The sequence below is a fragment of the Corvus hawaiiensis genome, chromosome 17 (assembly GCF_020740725.1).
Source record: "Corvus hawaiiensis isolate bCorHaw1 chromosome 17, bCorHaw1.pri.cur, whole genome shotgun sequence".
NCBI lineage: Eukaryota > Metazoa > Chordata > Aves > Passeriformes > Corvidae > Corvus > Corvus hawaiiensis.
In genome coordinates, this window is record NC_063229.1 from 15,987,034 (window position 1) to 16,008,298 (window position 21,265).

The 21,265-nt window shown below is 51.4% G+C and overlaps 2 protein-coding genes across 3 annotated transcripts in view; one reads left to right on the forward strand and one right to left on the reverse strand.

Moving 5' to 3' along the window:
* LOC125334683 (opsin-5-like) lies at nucleotides 1-13,833 on the forward strand. Its single transcript, XM_048321794.1, has 7 exons — nucleotides 1-233; nucleotides 3,596-3,683; nucleotides 4,953-5,115; nucleotides 5,622-5,749; nucleotides 7,254-7,582; nucleotides 8,372-11,016; nucleotides 12,487-13,833. Exons 1-6 carry the CDS (start codon nucleotides 165-167, stop codon nucleotides 8,924-8,926), a joined length of 1,332 nt encoding a protein of 443 aa, XP_048177751.1. The 5' UTR covers nucleotides 1-164; the 3' UTR covers nucleotides 8,927-11,016; nucleotides 12,487-13,833.
* Nucleotides 13,065-21,265, reverse strand: part of SLC9A8 (solute carrier family 9 member A8) — a 20,770-nt gene continuing 12,569 nt past the window's right edge. For both annotated transcript variants that reach the window (XM_048321793.1, XM_048321792.1), the window contains exons 10-16: nucleotides 20,574-20,679; nucleotides 20,298-20,414; nucleotides 19,476-19,558; nucleotides 17,640-17,751; nucleotides 16,983-17,203; nucleotides 15,786-15,932; nucleotides 13,065-14,546 (exon numbers count right to left, since the gene is read on the reverse strand). In XM_048321793.1, coding sequence (XP_048177750.1) covers nucleotides 14,415-14,546; nucleotides 15,786-15,932; nucleotides 16,983-17,203; nucleotides 17,640-17,751; nucleotides 19,476-19,558; nucleotides 20,298-20,414; nucleotides 20,574-20,679 — 918 coding nt within the window. In that variant the 3' untranslated portion in view covers nucleotides 13,065-14,414. The remainder of the gene's footprint in view (nucleotides 14,547-15,785; nucleotides 15,933-16,982; nucleotides 17,204-17,639; nucleotides 17,752-19,475; nucleotides 19,559-20,297; nucleotides 20,415-20,573; nucleotides 20,680-21,265) is intronic.

The window sequence follows — 21,265 nt, forward strand, 5'->3', positions numbered from 1 at the left end:
AGCTCTTGGTGTGGAGGATATTAACAAAATTAAGTGCTGGTTGTGACTTGTGTTTTGCCAAGCAGATACAGGTCAAATGCTTTGGGTGGAAAACAAAACCCAGCTCCGACTGGCAACAGAGTCAGTACAATCCCCACCTCCTCGTCTCCACTGTCACTCCGAGCATGTCCTTGGAGCACCTCAGAGCTCCCCATGGGGTCCTGCCCAGTGGCCAGCCGGGTCTGCAGGGACAGGTGAGTGACCAGCCTGTCTTCCTTGGGGCAGAGGGGAGGGGGTGGCCAAGCAGAGGTAAAAACGAGCCCGGGGATGCTGAGGCCACGGAGTGCTGCTTTAAAATACACTCTTGGTGCCTCCGTTTCTCTTGCTGTGAAAATCGCGGCTCCGAGGTCGGTTAGTGGGGTGGGGGAGCGGGGGAAGGGGATGCCGGGGCTGAGGGGCACAGCGGGGCTGTCCCGGCGGTGGCGACGGTGTCCCTCAGCCTCCCCAGCGCCGCGGGCAGGGCGGGACAGAGCGCGGTGCGGGTGGGACAGAGCGCGGAGCGGGTGGGACAGTGCCCGGAGCGGGTGGGACAGTGCCCGGTGCGGGCGGGACAGAGCGCGGTGCGGGTGGGACAGAGCGCGGAGCGGGTGGGACAGTGCCCGGTGCGGGTGGGACAGTGCCCGGAGCGGGTGGGACAGTGCCCGGTGCGGGTGGGACAGTGCCCGGTGCGGGCGGGACAGAGCGCGGAGCGGGTGGGACAGAGCGCGGTGCGGACTGGACACGCGGTGCGGGTGGGACAGGACACGCGGCGCGGGTGGGACAGTGCCCGGTTTGGACAGGACACGCGGTGCCCAGCGGGTGGGACAGGACAGGCGGCGCGGGTGGGACACGCGGTGCGGACTGGACACGCGGTGCGGACGGGACACGCGGTGCCCAGCGGAGCTGTCCGTGGCTGGCGGTGCTGAGCGAGCGGCGGAACCGCGCCCGCCCCGCGGAGCCCCGGTAAGTTCCTGTCGCGGGGACAGGAGCGGGCAGCACCGGGGGCTCCTCCGGGAAAGGTCAGGCGCTGCCCCGGAGGGACACGGCGCCCCGAGCATCCCCGCGCCCGGGCGCGGGCAGGACACGGGTCCCCGCGGGTGCAGCAGCGCAGGGAGCCCCGTGAGTGACCGGGGCTGTGGGGACGCTCCCCGGGGTGCGGGGGGCTCGGGGGAGCCGGGGGCGGCAGTGGCGGTCCGGGCTGTGAGCTCCGCTCCTCGCTCCGTGCGTGTGTGTGAGTGCGGGACACGCTTTGGGGCGTGAGCGGCGTTGGACCCCCCTAAAAGGGGCCTGCCGGAGTCCCGGGCGGGCACTGAGGCAGAACGCAGATTTTACCGTCTGGAGCCGGTGGGGATGGGCAGCCCTGGCACAGGAGGATTTCGGGTAGGGGTCCAAGGGCTGCCTGTCCTCACACTGCTGTCTGTCCTTCAGGCCCTGAGCACTTCTCAGCTGTGCGCTTTTGCTATTCTGTGACTTTCCAGGGCCTGCACTATTTTCTAGGTAGGCAGCAGTGTCTGAGCTTCCCCTGTGCTGGGAATTGCAGAAATCGATTCCTGCCGTTGACTATTGAAAGAGTCTGGAGGTCAGGAGAGTTTCCAGGCTCATCAGGTTTCCTCCTCCTCTCCAAGGCAGACTCTGGCTTTGTGGCACGTTTGCTGAAGAAAAGCAAATATTAAAGTCTGGAGAAGAAAAGGGCAAAACTGGTAATCACACAAAATGCAATGCATGATTTTTCATGTAGACAGAGTGTGTGTGACCAGGCCAGTCCAGCCATGCCAGTGTCCTCCCAGGTGCCAGACAGGGACATGGGATGTAGGTTTGGGTTTAGGTTTCTTCTTGTGAACACAGGAATCAGGGCTGGGATGCAGAACACAAGGGTTTCCTTGTTATGTACCTGTGGCAGCAGCTGCTTGGAAAACTTCATCTCATTTTGAAGTCTGATTAAATTGAGGGGAAAGGAGCTTTCACAGTCTGTCTCTTCTCAGAACAGCGTCTGAGCAATGGAGCTTAAATCAAATTCAGCAGCTCTGTGTGCCCAGAGAGTACGTGGCCGAGCAGTCTGATGTTGAAGGGCTGCGCTGTGCTGGCTGTACCCCTGAGGACAGTCTGGGCTGAATCCCTCCCAGAGGAGTCACAGATTTAGTCTTGATTGAGCACAGTCATGTATTTGGAATGTTTCTGAGCTGGAAGAAAACTCTTGTCGCTGTTTCTGTCAGAAATGATTGTGGATATGTTTGGTACCTGCACTGCTATTTCTGCAGTTTGTGACTCTCCACTAAGGGTGACAGCAGAGAGGAGGCCTGTGCAGGCGTCCCCCATCACACACTCACCTGAGGGAGCACCTTGATGGGAGTGTACAGGATCCAATTTATGACTTACTTTTGGACACCGAAGGGATAGCTCTCCACATTTCTATAAAACTGATTTATTGTCTGTGTGTCAGTGACATCAGCACACTGATCAGTGCAAGAGATGCATTTTTATCAGTTCTGTATTAGAATGAGAGATGTGTATTTTACAGGCAGCTCAAGCACAATCATAAAAATGGGATTTATCCTAAGCAACATGTGAGAAATAGAAATTCCTCTCCTGTGATTATTGTTCCTTTTTGCCAGCTTGATCTCACAGGACACTTGCAGCTCACCTGATGTATTGCAGGATGGAGACCTGCCAGGGATCTGAAGAAAATCAAATCCTACAAGCTTTACCAGTTCTCTCCTTTGCTGCATGTGTGCTGAGGAGCAGGAGCAATTCCTTCCAGGCTGTTTATGCTGGGCCGTGCCCCATCTCATCACCAGTGCATCTGTGTGGCCACAGTCCCTCCTTTTTCCCTGGCTCTGTGTTCTTAATACACAGATGCTTTGCTAAAGCCTCTTGGAGAGGTGATGTGCATGTGCTGTGTTCAGCTTGGCTGCTTCCAAGGGCTCTTGAGGAAGATCAAATATGGCCTAGGGGTGAACTGTGCATTATGAGCATTTCAGGAGTGATTTCAGCTCTAAATGAAGGTTGTTTCCAATTAGGTTAATGAGGAATGTCGTTCTCATGTCCAGAGTCACTTGGTCTGTACAGGGAGATATAAATCACCCGTCCCTGTACACAGACACTCTGAAAGCACAGGAGAACAAAGAAGATAATTTCCACTGGGCTGTGAAGCATTGAGCATCCAGGGTGTCTGTGGAGGAAATGAACCCAGAGCCCCCTTCCACCACGGGTACTATGTCCTCCTGCCACCCATCACCCCCGGGGGCTGCCAGCTGAGGGGGTGGCCTGGGCTGCTCCGAGCAGCCAGTCCCTGTGTCCGAACACACAGCGCCTGCTGCCGCCGCACACGGCCAGGACTTGCCAAGAGAGTCAAGGTGCGAAAGCTGCTGCTCATCAGTGAAATCCGTGGTTGAAGGAATGGTAATCAAGTGGGATTACCAGCCTGATCCCATCCCAGGCCAGTCAGTGCCGCAGACAGCGCTGGCCAGAGGCTCCTGCTGGCCACGAATGTGTCACCGTGTCCTCCCGGGAACTGAAGGAGCTGGGCACTCCTCGTTAGCCAGAATTCACTCTCACTCTCATGTATCTTGCTTTGCAGATGGGGAATGTGTCCAACACCTCAGTGTTCACCTCCACCTTATCGGAGAGAGAAGACCTGATTTTTGGCACTGTCTATTTAGTCTTTGGTAAGGAAAGATGACCTGTTGATCCCCACGTCCCTGCCCAGCTGCCTGCCAGAGACAGGCAGGCCTCTTCAGTCACTGATGCTTCCAGAAGTGTCCAGTCATTAGCAGAATAATTAAACTGTCCCTTCCCATGTTACTCGAAAGTATGATCTGGGGACTGAAAAGTTGAATAACTTTGAGAAATATGCTGTAACTCCTACCACAGCCACCCGAGGTGAGAAGGGCAAGGGCTCTGTTGGCACCACCAGCTTCAGATCTCTTGAAGGGGATTTGGAGCTCAAGCTGGCTCTTGATTTCAGCAGGAGTTGGTAAAGCTAATAAAGTGTACTTAGCACAGATGTGAGACTCACTGTGTGGGAAAAATGCCTTGTGAGGCTGGGAAGAAGGATAAATATCTCAGTACTCTGCTCTCCAGTGACTCCAAAGCCTCCAAAGCTCTGGATTTGGCCAGGTCCCATGTGGGAGTCCTGTTCCTGAGGGGAACTTTAGTGTTGGCCATTCAGTGGCTTTGGAAGCTGGTTCTTACCAGGGGATTTAATTTGCCTAATCCATTAGGGAGGAACTCTTATCGTGCCCAACTTGCCCCAAGAGCAGCAAAGATTCCCCTTCCAAGGACACTGAAACCTTTTTTCCATGAAATCACAATTATGTAATGAAAAAGAGAAAGCCCTTGTTATAAAACTTTAATCACCACTGTTGATTTAAATACACTAATAGCAAACAAAGAGCCTTCTTTTGTTTAGTCTGGATTTTCCTTGATCTTCATAATGCCTTTCTTCTTGTTTATTTTGTTACCATGATATGGGACAGTGCAGACTCACAGGAGTGACACTGCCAGGAAGAAATTAAAAAGGCCAAGGGGCCCAGCTCCCTGGCCTCACATCAGAGGAGCAGTTGCACAAAGCTCCCGTTATTTTTCTAGCTGGGAGGAAGTGCCCCTTGCTCCTTCCAGCTGGAACAAGTGACTTCGGCCAGATCCTGCACCCGGAGCCCATTGCAGTCTCATCCCATCACTGCCCTCCTACCAAGCCTCTGTAGGATCTCAGGAAGGGGAAGGGATCTGATCCAATGTAAAGTAGCTCCAGTTGTGCTCACAGAGCTCCATGGGTCCTGTGGGCTCCCCTGCTCAGCCCACCCCAGAGAGGGAAGCCCGGAGCCCTCTCCACCCTCTGTAGACTTCTGCAGTGTTTCCTTCTGAACATCTCAAGATGCTCCTGGTTCCTCTCCTGGCTCGGTTACACACAGCACCATTCTCTGCCTCCTCCACAGGCATCATGTCCCTGTCTGGGAACTCGCTGCTGCTGCTGGTGGCCCATCAGAAGAGGTCCCTGCTGAAACCTGCTGAGTTCTTCATCGTCAACCTGGCCATCAGTGACCTGAGCATGACAGTGACGCTCTTCCCCTTGGCCACCTCCTCCTTCTTTGCACACAGGTACCTCATGGAAGTGGCTCTGCACTGGCCAGTGGCCCAGCTTGCAAATTGTCTGGGAACCAGGAGATCTCTGGCAGGTGCAGAGGGACTCGGGAGTGAGTGTGGTGGCACAGGGCGCATGTGAGCTCCATCCCACAGTGGGTGCTTTGCTGCTCCCTGTCCCTCCAGTTCCTCACACAGACCCACTGCAAAAGGGGTTTGGTGGGAGCTGCTGTGGTCAGGGAAGCTCCTGCACCCCTGGCTCCATCTGTGCACATCGCTGGGATGGTCAAGGAACAAATCTGGGGCAAGGTCATGCCCATATTTACTTGGTCAGGTGCTGGTACTGTGCAGCCTGTTGGAACCACCCCACCTGTGCCCAGCTTTGCTGCTGGAGTGGGACCAGCTGCTGGGAAATTCCCGACCTTCCTTCCCGCAAAGGAGAAGCCTCCTGTCCAGCCGAGTGCAGGGCTGTCAGCCCCTTCCCCGGGGGGAAGGACGGGCTCACCTGCAGGCTCTCCTTGCAGGTGGCTCTTCGACCAGGCCGTGTGCACCCTCTACGCCTTCTGCGGGGTCCTGTTCGGGCTGTGCAGCCTCGCCAGCCTGACGGTGCTCAGCACGGTTTGCTGCCTGAAGGTCTGTTACCCGGCATACGGTAGGTGCTGGGATGGGTTATCTGATCCTCACTTACACCCCTCTCTGTTAACAGAGCCCTCTTTGTTCTAATGAGCCAGATCCACCTCTTCAGGGAAAGCTTTGCCCCAGGGCAACCTATTCCCAGTAAATATTTAGAGTCACAGAATCACAGAAATAAGTTTAGGTTGGAAAATATCTTTAGGATCATTGAGTCCAGCTGTTACTACAGCACTTCCAAGTCCAGCACAAAACCATGTCCTCAAGTGCCACATCTGTGTGGCTGTATCACAACAGGTTGCAGGTTTTTGAATGTCCATACACACACTTGAGCTTAGACCAGAGCAGACTGCAGCTGGGAAGCCACAAGCTCTGGCAGAGCAAGAAGAGCTGCTTTCCCTGGTCCCTGGTGGGAGAGCCATAGGGTAAATGTATTTAATTCACTGAAATAATTAATACAGGAGGGCTGGGTGTGCAGTATTACAGCTCATGTCTGTAGCCCCGTTTTCACCTGGATGTCCTCCACAGAGCTAAGGTGATTGTTTGCACTGCAGGGAGCACCTGAGGAAGTGAGGGAGCCCAGGGATGTTCCCTACACAGCTCCTTCTCCAATTCTTAATTTCCTCAGCTCAGCTGCCAATCCTCCCTCTAGCATTTATCTTCAGAACAGACTTTGCATTAAAGACCAAAAATAGAAATAAAATGGGAAATCAGAGATAGCAGTTTAATTTGCAGACCAGCGCCCCAGGGCTCCTCCTGTCACCCTCTCCCCTGACTAACTGCCTGTGTGCCCTGAGCTGGTGGCTGCTGCCAGCCACCAGTGTGTCCCCAGCAGCTCTCAGTGCCTCAAGGACGATGCTGGAGCACAGTCACCTTGGTATGTGCCAGCACAACAGCTCAGGAGGTGGCTAAAAAGGTGGGAGGAAAGATAAAGATGAAAGCTGGCTGCGGAAAGGCAGCCCAGGTGACGGTGGCTTTTCCCTGCACAGCCTCTGCTCTTGATCAGCCAGTGCTTGGCAGCCTGGCACTTGGGGCTTATCTACAGCCCAGCCCATCTTCTGTGAGGAAATGCAGAATCAAATTGTGCTTTTAGTTGCTTAGTTTCAAAGCAAAATGTTACTTGTACGTATGTCTGAAGATTTAGCACTTTATAGTGAGTCTTAGAACATCAGAGAGTTTGCGATTTGATGGGGGTTGGGACAAAAATGAAAACAAAACGTCTCCCCCAAAGCTTCGCTCGGCAGGGAGGGAAAGGTCCTTCAAGTGTCAGGATCTGGGGTGGTGGCCTTGAGTAGCCCTGCCCTGTGCCCAGGCACTGCAGCCGGTGCCGTGTCCACACGACCTCCCAGCAATTCCCGGCAGGCCAAAGGGGCTGTGCGGCCGATCCTGCGGCCGGGCCGGACCCCGGCGTTTCTCCCGGCTCCTGGTGCCTGGGCCTGGAGCTGTGGGTGGCTCGGGGTGCAGTCCCCTCTCTCCCCTGCCCCGGCCCACGGGGAGCCCTCCTGAGCCCCGTCCCCACGCCGCAGGGAGCAGGTTCTCGCGGAGCCACGCCGCGGTGCTGCTGCTGGCCGTGTGGGCCTATGCCCTGGCCTTCGCCACGGCGCCCCTGGCCCAGTGGGGCGGCTACGGCCCCGAGCCCTACGGGACAGCCTGCTGCATCACCTGGGAGGCCTCCAGCAGGGAGGCCACGCTCTACATCCTCGCCCTCCTCATCTTCTGCTACCTCCTCCCGTGCCTCCTCATCCTCGTGTCCTACGCGCTGATCCTGTGGACGGTGCGGGTGTCGCGGAGAGCCGTGCGGCAGCACACGTCCCCCCGGCGCGGAGCCCGCGGCGGGCACGGCCTGCTCCTCAAGGTACCGGGGCTCGGGGGCCTGTGCGGGGGTCTCGGGGTGCCCTGCCCAGCCCACTGCCCACGGGCGGGCAGAGGCAGCGGGGTCCCTCCCGCTGGGCGTCTGCTGCTCCTGATGAATTCTCCAGGTCTCTGTGTCAGTGTGGGTAACAACACATTGCTCCTCGTTTAAAGCCATCAGGTGGAGGAGTTTTCATTTTAAATTACATTGGAAAATATCATAAAGGAGCTTGCATGAGTCATTGTTCCCCAGACTACAGGCTAATACTATAATTTACCAAGGATATGTAAAAACCCCTGAATACCCTTTAAAAAACCACAGCACGAAAGAAAGCAGCTTGCAAGCCTGGCTTTGAAGGAAACATCCACATCCAGTCAGGGGAGGGGGACTGAGCATAGCCCATTTCCAGGCCTCCCAAGCCACACAGGTTGCTGGAGGGATTTCCAGTGCTGCCAAAAACTGTTGGGGTCCGATGCTGAGCTGGTCCCAGCCAGGTCACTTGGTCCTTTGTAGCCATCTGCCACAGCAGACTGAGGCCGTGCCCGACTTTCCCAGGTGGGACAGGGTGTGAGTGGCCTGAAGCAAGAGCAGGTCTATGCATGAGGTGTGCTGAATTGCTGCCCTGCTCTCTGACGTTCCAGTACGGGTCCAGAAGGCTGAGCACCTTTCCCTGGGGATGTGAGGAGTGCTCAGGGTCCTGCTGCACATGGCTGAGTTTGGGGGGTGTGTCAGCATCCCCCAAGTGCTGCAGGAGTCTCATGGCACCACCATCTCCATCTCCTCCTTTTCCAGCTGAGCATTGCCGTGTGCCTGGGGTTCCTGGCTGCCTGGACTCCCTACGCCGTGGTTGCGCTGTGGGCACTGCTCGGGGACGCCAGCCAGGTGCCAGCGCTGGCCTTTGTGCTCTCAGCCGTCTTTGCCAAGTCCTCGACGCTCTACAACCCGCTGGTGTACCTGCTCTTCAAGCCCAGCTTCCACAAGTTCCTGTCCAAGGACAGGGTGCTCCTGCAGGCCCTGCGTGCCCTCCTCTGCTGCGGCTGCTGGGGCGCTGCGCTCCAGCCCTTCCCGTCCCCGGCCTTTGGCGGCCGCCCCGGCGCTTGCAGAAGCTGCAGTGATGCTTTTGAGTGTTTCAGTAACTACCCCAGGTGCTACACACCCCGCCGGGCGCCCGGCAGCTCGGCCCAGAGTGGCCCCCTGGCCGTGCTGGCCGGTGGAGCTGCCGGGCAGCCGGGGCTGAGGAGGACGGTGCAGGTGATGGTGCTGCTCACGCGGAGGCGGTCGGGCCTGGGCACTGCCCACGTGGCGGGGGAGGCCTTGCCCTCGGCCATCACCAAGGACCTGCTCTGAGCCCAGCCCTGTCCAGCTCTATCCTACCAGAGCACTGGAACACAAACCCAAACCCAGCATTCTCTCACCCCCGTACCCAGAGGATCCCAGATGTTCCACAGATGAAGTGACATGAAGATGTAAGACCAACCCCTCTGGTTTGGCTCTTGCAGCTCTGAGCCTGGTGTTTGCACTTGTAAAAACAAGAACAAAAATAGACCCCAGTGCCTGAGATGTGCCCAGGGTGCAGCCCAGGGTACAGTCTCTCCTGCAGTTTGCTCTCTGGGCCCTTGGCCTTTGTTTTTCCAACCTGGTGCTCTGATGACCAAGTAGGAACTTGGTTGTCTTAAAAATTGTGCCTGGCAGGGCAGGCTGGGGGCCAGGAGGCCCTGAGGGGCATCTACCTCCAGTGCCAGCTCCTACAGCCCCTGCAGCCACTGCCTCTCCCACTGGGGAGTGGGACTGTCCGCACAGCTACCCCCCCTGGGATCACGAAGCACCTCCCTACAGGTCTCAGGGACTGCTCTCTGTGCCGGCTGTGCTACCCCACTCCCTCCACTCGAGTGAAAGCCACCACTGCCTACCGACAGGAATGGGAGCTTGTCTTTAGAGCAAGGATTTGGGGTTACAATAATCCTGGAGCGAGTAATGGCAGTCCCAGGGAATGATCTGCAGGCAGGGAATGGCAAATCTGTGGGTGAGCACCACCCTGGAGATGGGGCTGTGGCCGCAGGGTGCCCCCGGTGCTGGGACAATGGGGCAGCTCATGTCACCTGCACTGCTGCACAGGGCAGCAGCTGCCTGGGCTGCAGCATCCCACAGGATTGCAGTTGGCCTTTGGAGGTCAGGGCAGTGCACCCATGGGTAGAGCCTGGGACAAAAAGGAACGAGAAGCTGTGCCAGGGCCTGATGCAAAGCCATCCACAGGAAAACCCCACCTGGCAAGTTCCCTGTGCCCTGTCCCCGGCCCTCCAGCACGTGAGGGGATCACGCAGTGTCTCTGCTGACCATTCATCGTGTTCCAGAAGTTGTCCTTTCTAAAGTAAATTCCCTCATGCAAAACCGGCGTCCGGCTCGGTTCAGATCCGTGTTGGTGGCTGCACTGCAGGATAACGGGAACACGGATGGGGATAGTGCGGAGCGTGGCCGGGGCCAGAGCGTGGCCAGGCTGGGTGCCACGGGCGAGCCACGCAGAGAGGGGCACAGCCCATCTGCTGGGCACGGGCGCGGGGCTGCAGCAAACCTCCTCTGCCCCAGCAGCCAGAGGCTGCTGTGTGCATGCCACGGCCATGGTGTGTCCGGCAGCAACGGGACCCTGCCGCACCCTGCGTGTCCCCCGGGCCATCCTGGGCCATCCTGGGCCATCCTGCTGCTGCCCATCGAGAAAAGCCTCCAGAAAGGGACCAGGGGCTGATTTCCCTTTGGAGGACGCAAACATGAAGGGCTGCTGCCATCTCCTGGGGGCTCTCAGGGCATGGCCACCCCGGGGTGGACAGGGACCAAGGACTGACCAGCCAGGCTGGGGACTGGGCTGTGCCGGGCTCAGGGACACCGACGCAGCGCTGGGTCCCTGCTCCGCCTGCCAGCCCCCGGCCGACTGCTTTAGCCCCTGCTGGCTAAAAATACGGTGCTCCAGAGATCAGGGAGAAAGATACTGATCTGCCAGTCCCTCAGGTCCTTTATTACTCCAGGAAACCTCCAGATGAGCGTTTTCATCTTCAGGTCGGTGTGAGAATGCCCAACACTGAGATCCCTAATGCTGGGAGTGTTTAATCTCCATTCCCACACACTCCTGCTGCCGACGGCAGAGGAGCTGCAGCAACCCAGCAAACCCCAACCAGTTCAATGAACTCCACGTGCTGTAGCAGGACCAAACAGCAAGTCCAGGGTCCAGCATCACCCGGGACTCCTCCCTGCCAGGCTGGCTCCATGCTGTGGGGCACAGCACAGCTGGGGCCAATGCAGCCGTGTCCCCAGCTGGGAATGGTGCCAACAGCTGCCACCAGTTACCTGAGGATTAGAGACAACCCCCTCCCTCCAGGGCAGCTTCCCTGGTGCTGCTGATGGGCTGAGCCTGCAAGGAGGCTGGTGGCTTCACCCTCGGAGCTCAGGTAGGGTCTCTGCTGGGCCCAGCAGGGTTTGGGAAGGGGATTCCTGGTTGTGAGAACCAAGTTCTTTGAATTTGGTGATGCTGCAGTGGGTGGGGAGGGAGTTGGGGTCTGCAGTGCTGCTCAGTGAGAGCCTGGGCCTGGTGCAAGAAAGGAGCCAGGGCTCCCTTGGGGTGGGTTTGGTGCCCAGGGGCTGCACTCTGGGGACTGAATTCCCACTCTGTGCTGGCTCACTCAGGAGTCTGAGGGCACAGCTACACGCTCCAAGGTGGCAGGGACACAGTCTGTCCTAGGAAAGGAAAAGTGGGGAATAAATAAGGTGACTGTCAAGGAAAGTCAGCAAAATCATAAATGAATGTGAAAACCAAACGTAGCAGAAATTTCTTCCAGTGGTTCTGAGCCACAGAGGTTAATGTGTAGTTTGAGGGAAAGTGAAGTCTTAACTCTGAATTGTGCCAAGTGCGGTGATATTTTGGTGCAGTTGCTTTTTAAATAGCTCCCCCACCCCCCATTCCTCCAGCTTCATTGCCTCAAATGATTTAATTCCTGTGGTGGTTAATTGAAGGTATAAAATACTTCCAGCTGGGGCTCTTGTCCCTGAGCAGGGCCGGGAGCAGGACCAGCCTCCCCAGCAGCTCTGTGCTCCAGCAGGGCCCACAAAGCTCATCCATCTCCTGTTCAAATCTGAAGTGTGAATCCCTTATAAAGATCCCATCAGCTCAAACCAGAGCTGCCCTCAGTAATGCCCAGGGAAGCTTTGCAACCAGGCCCTTTTGTACCGCCAAAATCACCATGGCACAAAGCGGACAGCGCAGGTGCCCCGTTCCTGTGCTGTGTCACCTCCTGTGGCTCTGCTGTTCTCGCGGCCTGTGCAGTCTCGGCCTGTGCCACTGTCCCTTAACTGCAGCCCCACAGGTGGAAACCTCCCCTCAGGTGGGTGAGCTCACCTGGGGGGGTGCAGGCGTGGGGAAAAGGCTAAAGGTGTCTAATCAGCACAGGTCGGAGCTCTGCTCTGGCTTCCCAAAGGCTGAGCTCCTGAAGGGCAGGGAAGGACTCTTGGTTGTGGCAGCTTTGGAATTAGGCTGTGGAAACAGCCCGTCGGTGCTTTGGTGTTTAAAGTAAAGCAGCATCTCCTCAGCCTGGAGGATCAGCCAGAGCCCACTGAGCAGCAGCTCCTGGGGCTCTGCAGGCAGCAACCTCTGCTTCAGCTTCTGGGGCCCTTCAGTGAGTGCGTTAGGAAATCAAGTTCACTCGTGCACAGATTTGCAGATGACACCAAGTTAGGACGGGGAGCTAGCTAGTGCTTGTGGAAAGAGGGTTAGAGTTTAATAGTGGCCTGATAAAATAGGAAATTATCTAAAGTAACTGCCAGGCAAGTCAATAAAGAAGAATTTTTCTTTTATAAGCATATTAAGTGAAGAACTCCAAACTGTGAAGTGACTGACAGGAAAGCCATTGTAATATTATGTTAAGTTTTAGAATAGTTGGGTTTAAACCCAGCCATCCCACGTGTCTTCACCGGAATCGCTCCAGAGCGATTCCCTCCGCCCCAGCCGTCACTTGCCGCTTTCCCGGGAAGCCGCCGTGTCCCGGCGCGGCGCCGCCGCCAGAGGGCGAGAGCGAGCAGCGCACCTGACGGCAGGTGCGGCCGGGAGGCCCCGGGAACCGCGGGGAACCGGGCACGGCAGCGGGACTGAGGCACCGTGCTACCCGCGCTGGGACAGCAGCTCCACCACCGAACACCTGAGGAGAAGCTCTCAGGGACCTTCCAGCAGCTCCTGGGCTTAAAGGCTCAAGGTGAGAAATGCAGCAGGAGTGATGGGTAACTAAAGTTTAATTCAGCCTGCTGGGGTCTACTAGGATGACAAAAAGCCCGATTTTCACACAGATCTTCCGACGGATCGAGCAAGCACCGATGGCTTCCACAGCCCGCTCAGCCCCAGCTGTGCAGGTCTCAGCTCTGGGACGAGCAGTGAGTCCCTTTCCACAGGCAGGGAAGGGGCAGCAGGGGACCAAGATGCAGTATTCTGAAAAATTGCTCAGACAGCAGGTTCAGGATTTCTAAATACATTCTTCAACTTTTATTCTCCCACTAGGTAAGCAGTGGATTAAAAATCTCAGTAGCAAAACCAGACCCAAACTAAGTCTCACGCCTTCAGAAACAAACGTGCATTTGCATGTCAGATGTAATTCACATCCCGACAGTGGATATGCAAATGACCAAGGAGGAATTTGCAGTGGGAGCAAAGTGCTGCATGTGTCACCATGGCAAATGTGCAACAAACACAAGTTCAGGTGTTGGCAACGCTGAGCAAACACTAGGCCATGGAGAACAAATGCAGCGATACCACGGATTCTGAAACAGTGTAAGCAGAAGAGAAAAATGGGACAGCTTAATGGAAGCTGTTTGGCACTTCCAGCAGAGGCTGCTTCAGCCACGTGCAATATTAATCTTTCTGTACCTGGATTAGCTTTTGTGGCTCTTTTTCCTCATGTACACGTCGCTTTTGCTTCCACTGAAGCTTAAAACTTCCACTGGTGAATTCTGGAGTGTTAGGGACACTTCATAAATTAGCCAAAATAGAAGCTGCTCTTTTCTAAGATTTGAAGCCAAAGTGCCAGCAAAGAGCAACTGCCAATTACAGAAATCCAAATGCAACTGGCTTTAGCCAAAGAAAATAAACTAGAATTTCAAATGCAGTTCTGTGCTGTCACAGGCCCCCACTCCCCCAAAACCATGCCATAATCAGTACTATGGATTAGATCCCTTAGTATAAAAACCAAAAAATCCCATAAAACAGAAATCAAGAATTTCTTAAGTGACAAAACTTATGTTTTCAGAGGTGATTTTCAGATGTGCAACATCTGCTCTTGTCAAGGTATGGATCTTTTCTGGGTTCAAAATGTGCAAATCCCATAAATTATAGGTTTCTTCCAGTCAGATTCCCTCACTAGTGCTGAAACAAATTCACAGTATAAACTGCCAAGACTCTTCATGCTGTGAAGGAATATACTTTTATATACATATATAAAAGGTAAAGTGCAATTTGTTCTGTTTTGCAGAGCCACACAGAGGCCCTGCACTGCAGCGTGTGGTCACAGCAGGTTTTGGGATGAGAAGAAGCCCCCCCATTAACAATGTCATCATTTCAAGGCAGATGGTTCTGCTTTTCAACAGACTGCATGGAATTGCTATGCAGTGAAGTCCGAACAAAAGGTTCTTCCCTCAGGCCGTCCAGTGTCTGACCCTTGTGGGTTTCCCTTCCTGAACAGTAACAGCAGAGCTGTGGGTTTTACCTAAACAAGGAGCACATGACACGTCTGAAATGTGAACATTCACCCTTGGATTGCAGCTCCTGTGCAGTCGGGCCCTGGGCCCCTCAGCGAGGCCCCGGTGGAGCTCAGTGCGCTCCCGCCCCGCTCTGCTGCAGCAGCTCCTGCTCGTCGTCCTCGGAGCCCGAGGGGCCCTGGCGCACCTCCTCGTACCACTTGTTGGTCAGGGTCTTCATCTGGATGCGCCCGTCGTGCAAGTCCTGGGGCAAAGGCAAACCAGGGCACTCTGTCACCTGCTGCAACACCCCTTCAGTGTCAGGGCAAAGCAGGACCACAGCTGGGCATATTCCTTAGGAAATAATCTGCTCCTGATCTCTGAGCACACAAAGCCATTCTGTTTCCCACCAGAAAATATTTATCAAGTGCTCAGTCAGTAATTATTGCTACAGATGCCAGTTTTGATGATGGGTATTTTTACCTGTGTTCTCTAGACAGTCCTGCTCTGTGTGTTTCAACAATCCTAATGCTGTCTGGAGGCCCTGGCTTTGACTCTCCTCCTCATGTTCCCAGGGACACTGGGAAGCTTGTGGCCTGCTGCGGTGATTCACATGCTTATTCTTCCAGCCTTTGGCTGCAATCTGGATGGCAGCCTGTGCTTTTGGCTACCAACTACAAATCAGATGCTTACTTTGGTTTCTTGATTCCTTTCTGGTTTTGCAATAAATTACTTTAGTTTTTGTAGGAAAGTGCAGAAAGGGTACTTTTGAAAAATACAAAACAAGAGGAAAAACAGTACTTTTGAGCAGGCTAGGAAGATGGAATGTGCACTTACACAAAATTATCAGCTCCACAGCCAAAATGCTTCCATGAGAAATTGGAAAAACAGTGAATTCTGTGACTAAGGAGCCTCAGATTTCTGAAGCATGAGAGTGAAAAAGGCACAGTATTTATACCTCGGAACCACTCATTGGTACGTTACACGTTCAGTCAGGTGTTGTTTTGCATTTACAGCCTCAGAGCTTTGGTACCCAGTGAGCAGCCTGCGAAGTGAAGGGCGCAATGCTGGTGCCTATTTCCAAGATAGAAACTGCACTCTGCAGCAACATCACAGCTCCAGAAGTCACAGGACCACTGACAGTAAGAGGCAGGAACTGTATGTGACAGCACTTTAAAACCTCTCCCCGAGTGGCAGCAGCTTTTTCTAGCAGCAGCAGCAGCCAGTGACTCCTGATGCCATTCATGGTTCTCTGCACGATTAAAGGGAAGTTCAACAAATCCATACACCAAGTTTATCTGGGGTAGCTCTGAGATGCTCACTTAGTTCAACCTGCACTTTTACAAAGCAGCTGTTCATTACAGCTGCTCTATGCATGAGCAATACACAGATGTCCCACTGTCCCCACACAAGTTGTATGGCTGCATGATGAGCCCTGTGTGGTACTGAGGGCAACAACCAATTCAACCAGTTTCTCTTCTTCAAGAAAATGAGAAAGACTTACTTCTTGTGTGAGCCTTCTGGTGAAGAAAGGATTCAAATACTCGACATCCAGCCGCATAAACCCTTTGAGGTTCTGGCGTTTTATGTACTGGGCTTCATATTCCTCCTCTGTGAGCTCTGATAAATGCTCAGATTCTATAGTGTTTCCCTAGAAAAATCACAAATATTGGAATAACCCAAGAGAAGTGGCAGTCATCCCACCACCCTGCTTCAGCCCCTGCTCTGTGGTCTCCCTTATCACAACCAGTTGCCATGCTGGAACAATATGGAAATGATCCCCACCCCAGCCTTGCAGGGCTGGGGGCTGTATGAGTCTGTTCAGCCATCGAATCCCAGAGCCACCTCAAATGTTCCATGTTTTCTATTGTCACTACTGCTGAGAGCAGGTTTCTACTGTGCAGGTTTTCTCTTGTGAGCTGGACAATGCTTTCATCCAGCAAGCACCACTGCTGTCATTGTGCCACTGAAAACTGAGCTGTGTGGAACACGCGCTGTCCCTGCACTCTTCCTGCACTTCCTTGTGTGGACAGTTCAAGGTAATTCTAAAGACTACAGTCGACCTCATGCAAAGAGAAAATGATCTTAAGATCCTAGAGAACAATACTCTGTATATACTCTTCAATGGTTTAGGGAAAAACAGGCAAAAAATGTCCTGTGATACTTCATATTCTCCAGTCTTTTGCACAAGCGGTTCCAGAGTGGCTGTTGGCTTTGTCAGATCTCTTGCTTTGCCAGAAATTGCTTCAAAATAAAGTCCAGTCAGAGGGGGCTGTTGTTACCACCTTCTCATGGCCTTTGACTTTTTCAAAATGATTTCCATCTGCCTTTTATGATTAACTTCTGTCTCACACTATACCAACTACTTTCTCTCAGTATATGACTCAATCCTCTATCATCTTCTTTATGCTTTTGCAGGGGTTACTTTAATTCCCATAGATCAATTTATAATTGGATCGAATTAAGAGACTATTTCTCCTCCCCTTGTCCAAACACATATTTTGAGTAAACACTACCAAACTCTGTCTTTGGGATATTTTGAAATTATATTGCTTGGCTTTTTCCTACTACATTGGTTTTTTCTACTGCCTTCATCTAACATTTTAGTAAAAAATTATGTACTAGTCCTGAAAAATGTTTAACCTGAAAAAAACTCCCCACCAAACCCCAGTGATCCTCTGAAGGAAAACCCCAAACAAACCATCTTCTCTGTCTTGCTAAGATTAACGTCCTTCTTGTTCCTCTTGCGTGGTTTGGAGTCCTCAATGTCCACGAGCCTGATGAGGGGCATGGTTCCCCCTCCCAGCAGCAGGATGGTGAACAGCACGATGATGATGGTCGTGGTGCCGATGAGCTGCCGCTTCTCGATGGGCTCCAGGCCCAGGTGGAGGCTGAGGGCATAGGGAATGGCACCACGTAATCCTCAGGGAGAGAACAGGGCAGCAAGGGAGAGTCAATCAACAGCGACACCGGTCCTGAGCACCCGGAGAACTCTACAGCAATTCACCACCTTCAAAAGGTTTTTTACAGACCTATGGCATACCCATTATCTATCACTTGGTTACCACCCTAAAACAAGTCTGAGCACTTCAGACACTCTTGTTCAAGCCGTGAAGCTGTTAGGCCTAGAGAGACAAGCAGCCTCTATGTAGGAAAGCTTTCATGGGGCTTGCCAGAGCAAAGTCCTCCAGTGCAAAGGGGAAAGATAACATTTCTGTTGCACTTGGGTTTCAGAATAGTGCAAATGTTCAATTGAGTTTGCTCAACCAATGAAAAACCAGTTCCTCCTAGAGTGGGCCACACAATGGAAAAGATAAAACATTTTTTCTGGTTTTCAGTATTTTGAGCTTTAACTTACCACTAAACCACATGATAAACATCATTTTGGGAGTGATTTTATGATCACGGAAAAAGTTGAGTAAGTAGGAAAGCGGAAAAATATTCACTGCTCTACCAAACAGAACCAGCACCTGAAAAACAGAAATAAAAGCAAAAGACCATTTGATGTGTTACATCCATGAGGCCCCAGTTGCAGCTGGTTTTACATGGGAAGGTGAATATGCTCTTTTTGCTCACAGGAAGGTGTGCTGCTCCATAAACAGAGAGAAACCCCTCAGCACAGGGCATTGCGGAATTTTACTCTTGAAACATTTTGTCTGCTTAACTGGAACTAAATCAGACTTGTCACTGATGGAGACCAGGCTGCTTTATTTATAATAAATAAATGGAACCCAGGAGGCATTCCAGGGAGACTAAGAATTACTTTAGGTAAAAGTACTCCTCAGTTCAGCCAGTTCAGCTCCTTTAATCATTCCCTTGGCACAGCAGCCAAGAGGCAGTAAGGTATTTCTATTGTCTCCCTGTGGCCCAGTTGCTCAGAAAGGCCAGAAGCAAAACAAACAGCACATCAGGCTGTTTCTCAACATTTCCCTGGGTATGGCAATAAAACATACCCCAAACTGAAGCAACACTTTGAGAGCAGAAAATAAAAAAAAAGGACTATTGATTTAATGGTAAACAATTAACAAACACAGTGAAAACTTTAACTCAGAAAAAGGCAAGGTTTTCCCAGAGCATTCTTTTTAAGCTCCACTACAAACAGACCTTGATAAGGTAAATATCCTACAATTAGTCAGCAGGATCCTTGAAGGGCTGTGCTGTTTTCCTTTATGAATCACCCCAAAATTACACAATTCGCATTACACTTGAGAGGGCATTGCTACACAGATGGAAATGTCACACCTTAGATACATATTAGATAGGGAAGTTGGGTGTAATGCAGGCAGAGCAGTTCCCTGTGCTGATATCCCTATCAGGAAGCTGTAGATAACAATTCTTCCCTTGAACCATGCATTAAATGGGTCAGTGTACATTGCTGTACACAACTGGAAATGGATCCACGTTGCCCTCACTGGACTCTGCAAAAGGGAACATACTTTTCATGCTGATATTAAGCCATTACAATGGCAACAGGTGGAGGCAACGCCCACGTGAAACGTAACTCTCAGTGTCACTGCACTAAGCTGCGCTGAAATGGGGAGAAAGACAAAGAATTAGGAAAGGAGTCAGAGAATGAACACGTTGAAGAAGGCCTGAGTAAGGACTTCCTCTGAAGAACTCAGAGAGATGAAGTCATGCATGGACGAAATTGGTTAATATAAACAGACTGCAACAATATATGAGAAAGAAAGACTCAAAAGCTGCAGTGCTGGGAGACGAAGGAGCAGAGTTTGATACTGGTTTGCACTGGAGTTGCTATGAACTGCCCATTCAAACAGATCATTTGTGGGAACCCAAAGACAGGTAAAAAAACCTCATGATTGTTTTCTGGTAAAATAACCAGAATGGTTATGGATAATAATCTCAACATCTTTTGAGATTTCTAATAGTGTCAAAACAAGCAAGGTTCTTTTCATTGTTTTTACTTATCTTATACAGAAGGGTTTCAAAATACCAGCTGATGGGAATTTCAAAAGACTGATGTATTTGTACACCAAAGTGCTGAGACCAAGAAGAATAATTTCATGCTATTAGGGAGCATGAACTTTGTGCAATATACAAAAAATACGGAAGTCTTTTTATAAAAACCTATAAATTGTAACAATTATTCTAAAATCTTTTAACTGTAAGGTGTTTCCCCCTTCCCCAATACCAAAAATGTATCTAAACGGCATGGAAGAAAGTAAATACCTACTATGCACCAGATGACAAAGGACATTTCAAACTTGTGAGGAAAACTAAAAATTGACAGGCCAAGAAATGCAAAAACACACGTTTCTGAAAAAGAGAAATCACATAGTAAATAAAGAATTCTAGAAAACCTTTTCTACTCCTATTATTAATTACTACATACAGTACATGAAAAGGCATTTCCTGACCAAACCCTGCAGAGCTGCTGGTGCTCAGGTAAGGAGTGGTTCAGTTTGCAGCAAAGCCACTCCCTGATCACGCTGCACCCTCCTGCAAACAATGCAGAATTCATTCATGGCAGCCCCCGGAAATCTGGGACATATTTGTAATACAGGAACATGTCATTTCTTCAAAGGTTTGGTTTTGTAAAGGAACTGGAAAGGCTCTAGGACTCTGAGCTGCTTGTACCACTACTTCCAAAAACTTCTCCATATGTGAAGTTACTGTTTTTGCAAGTAGATTTTTATATTAAATAAAAAAACAAAAAGAAAAAACCAAAACACTCAACCCTCATCTACTAGAACTAAAAACAGACTAGAGGAATACACGAGTCATAGATCTCTATTTGGTCATCAATCTCATGGCAAATCTTAGCAGGAGCCTGCAGGATGGGAGAGAGATTTACTGTATGTTTTATCCAGTGTGGCAGGAAAGGTGACTTTTGAGTGCCTTCCAGCCTCCACTCTCTTCTCTTAAAGACAAGCACCATTGACACACAAATGCCTGGATGCAAATTCACATCTCTGCTGCTCTCAACAGAATGACCGTTCCATGCAAACTAAATTTTAAACTGTTAATACCAGATTTAATAGCAGGCAGCACCTACCACACATGAAAGCAACAGTTCTGAGTGTCTGCTGCATCAGGATCTGTGTCACCGGGGACAGGTTGTGGTGTGTGTAGTGAGACATCACGATGCCAGAGAACAGGATTGCCATGATACCTGTGGGCAAGAATGTGGCAGTCAGCAGAAGACTCTGCAAGGATTTACTGCTGAGACCCTCCAGAGTCACCTTCTCACAAGGCAAAACTTGTTTCTACAGCAATATATAAATATTTTAACATATCAAACAGTGTGGTCAGAACTCATTTTGCTACTCACCCGAGAGTGAGATACCTTCTGCAAGTCCATAAGGAAGGTAAGCAAAGATAATCATCATCCCAAATTCTAGGGAAGGTGTCTTCCTTAAATCAATGTGCTTTAGTACGTACACATGGAAACGTTATGGAAAAAGGAAATTAAGAAATAAATCAAAGAAATATTTTGATGTGTTCATTCCATTACAAAACAATTATTATACTTAATGTACTTCTCCTCTGAATAGCCAATAAAATCTACACATTGGCCTTGAGTTCAACTCAAGTATGGAAAGATTAGTAACTTCTTGTATGAGGAATGTTTCTTATAGAAGCTACTGCTGGTAGAAGTCTGTCAGAAGACAGAGCTAGAGACAAAAAATGATCTGTTACTGATGTGCCTCTACAATACTGATAACAACAGGTAAATCAAATACTTCTGAGGCACAAATAACTGTACAGGGCAATTAAGCTGCTTTTCTCTTTGACTTAGTATCATTTAGATACAAGTCGAAGAAGTGTTGAACATCTGTCTCCCTCTTTGGTTGTGATGTATGGAATAATTTAAAAGTTTCTTGAATTAGGGTGATGAACCAAGATGGGAAATATGTCTGTATTTAATCAAACATTCTATTCTTGTTGTTTACAAACAAGGTGTTTGGCAGCTGACGTGAGCAACTGTTGAACAGCTCAGACCTCATAAACTGAAGTCAGAGC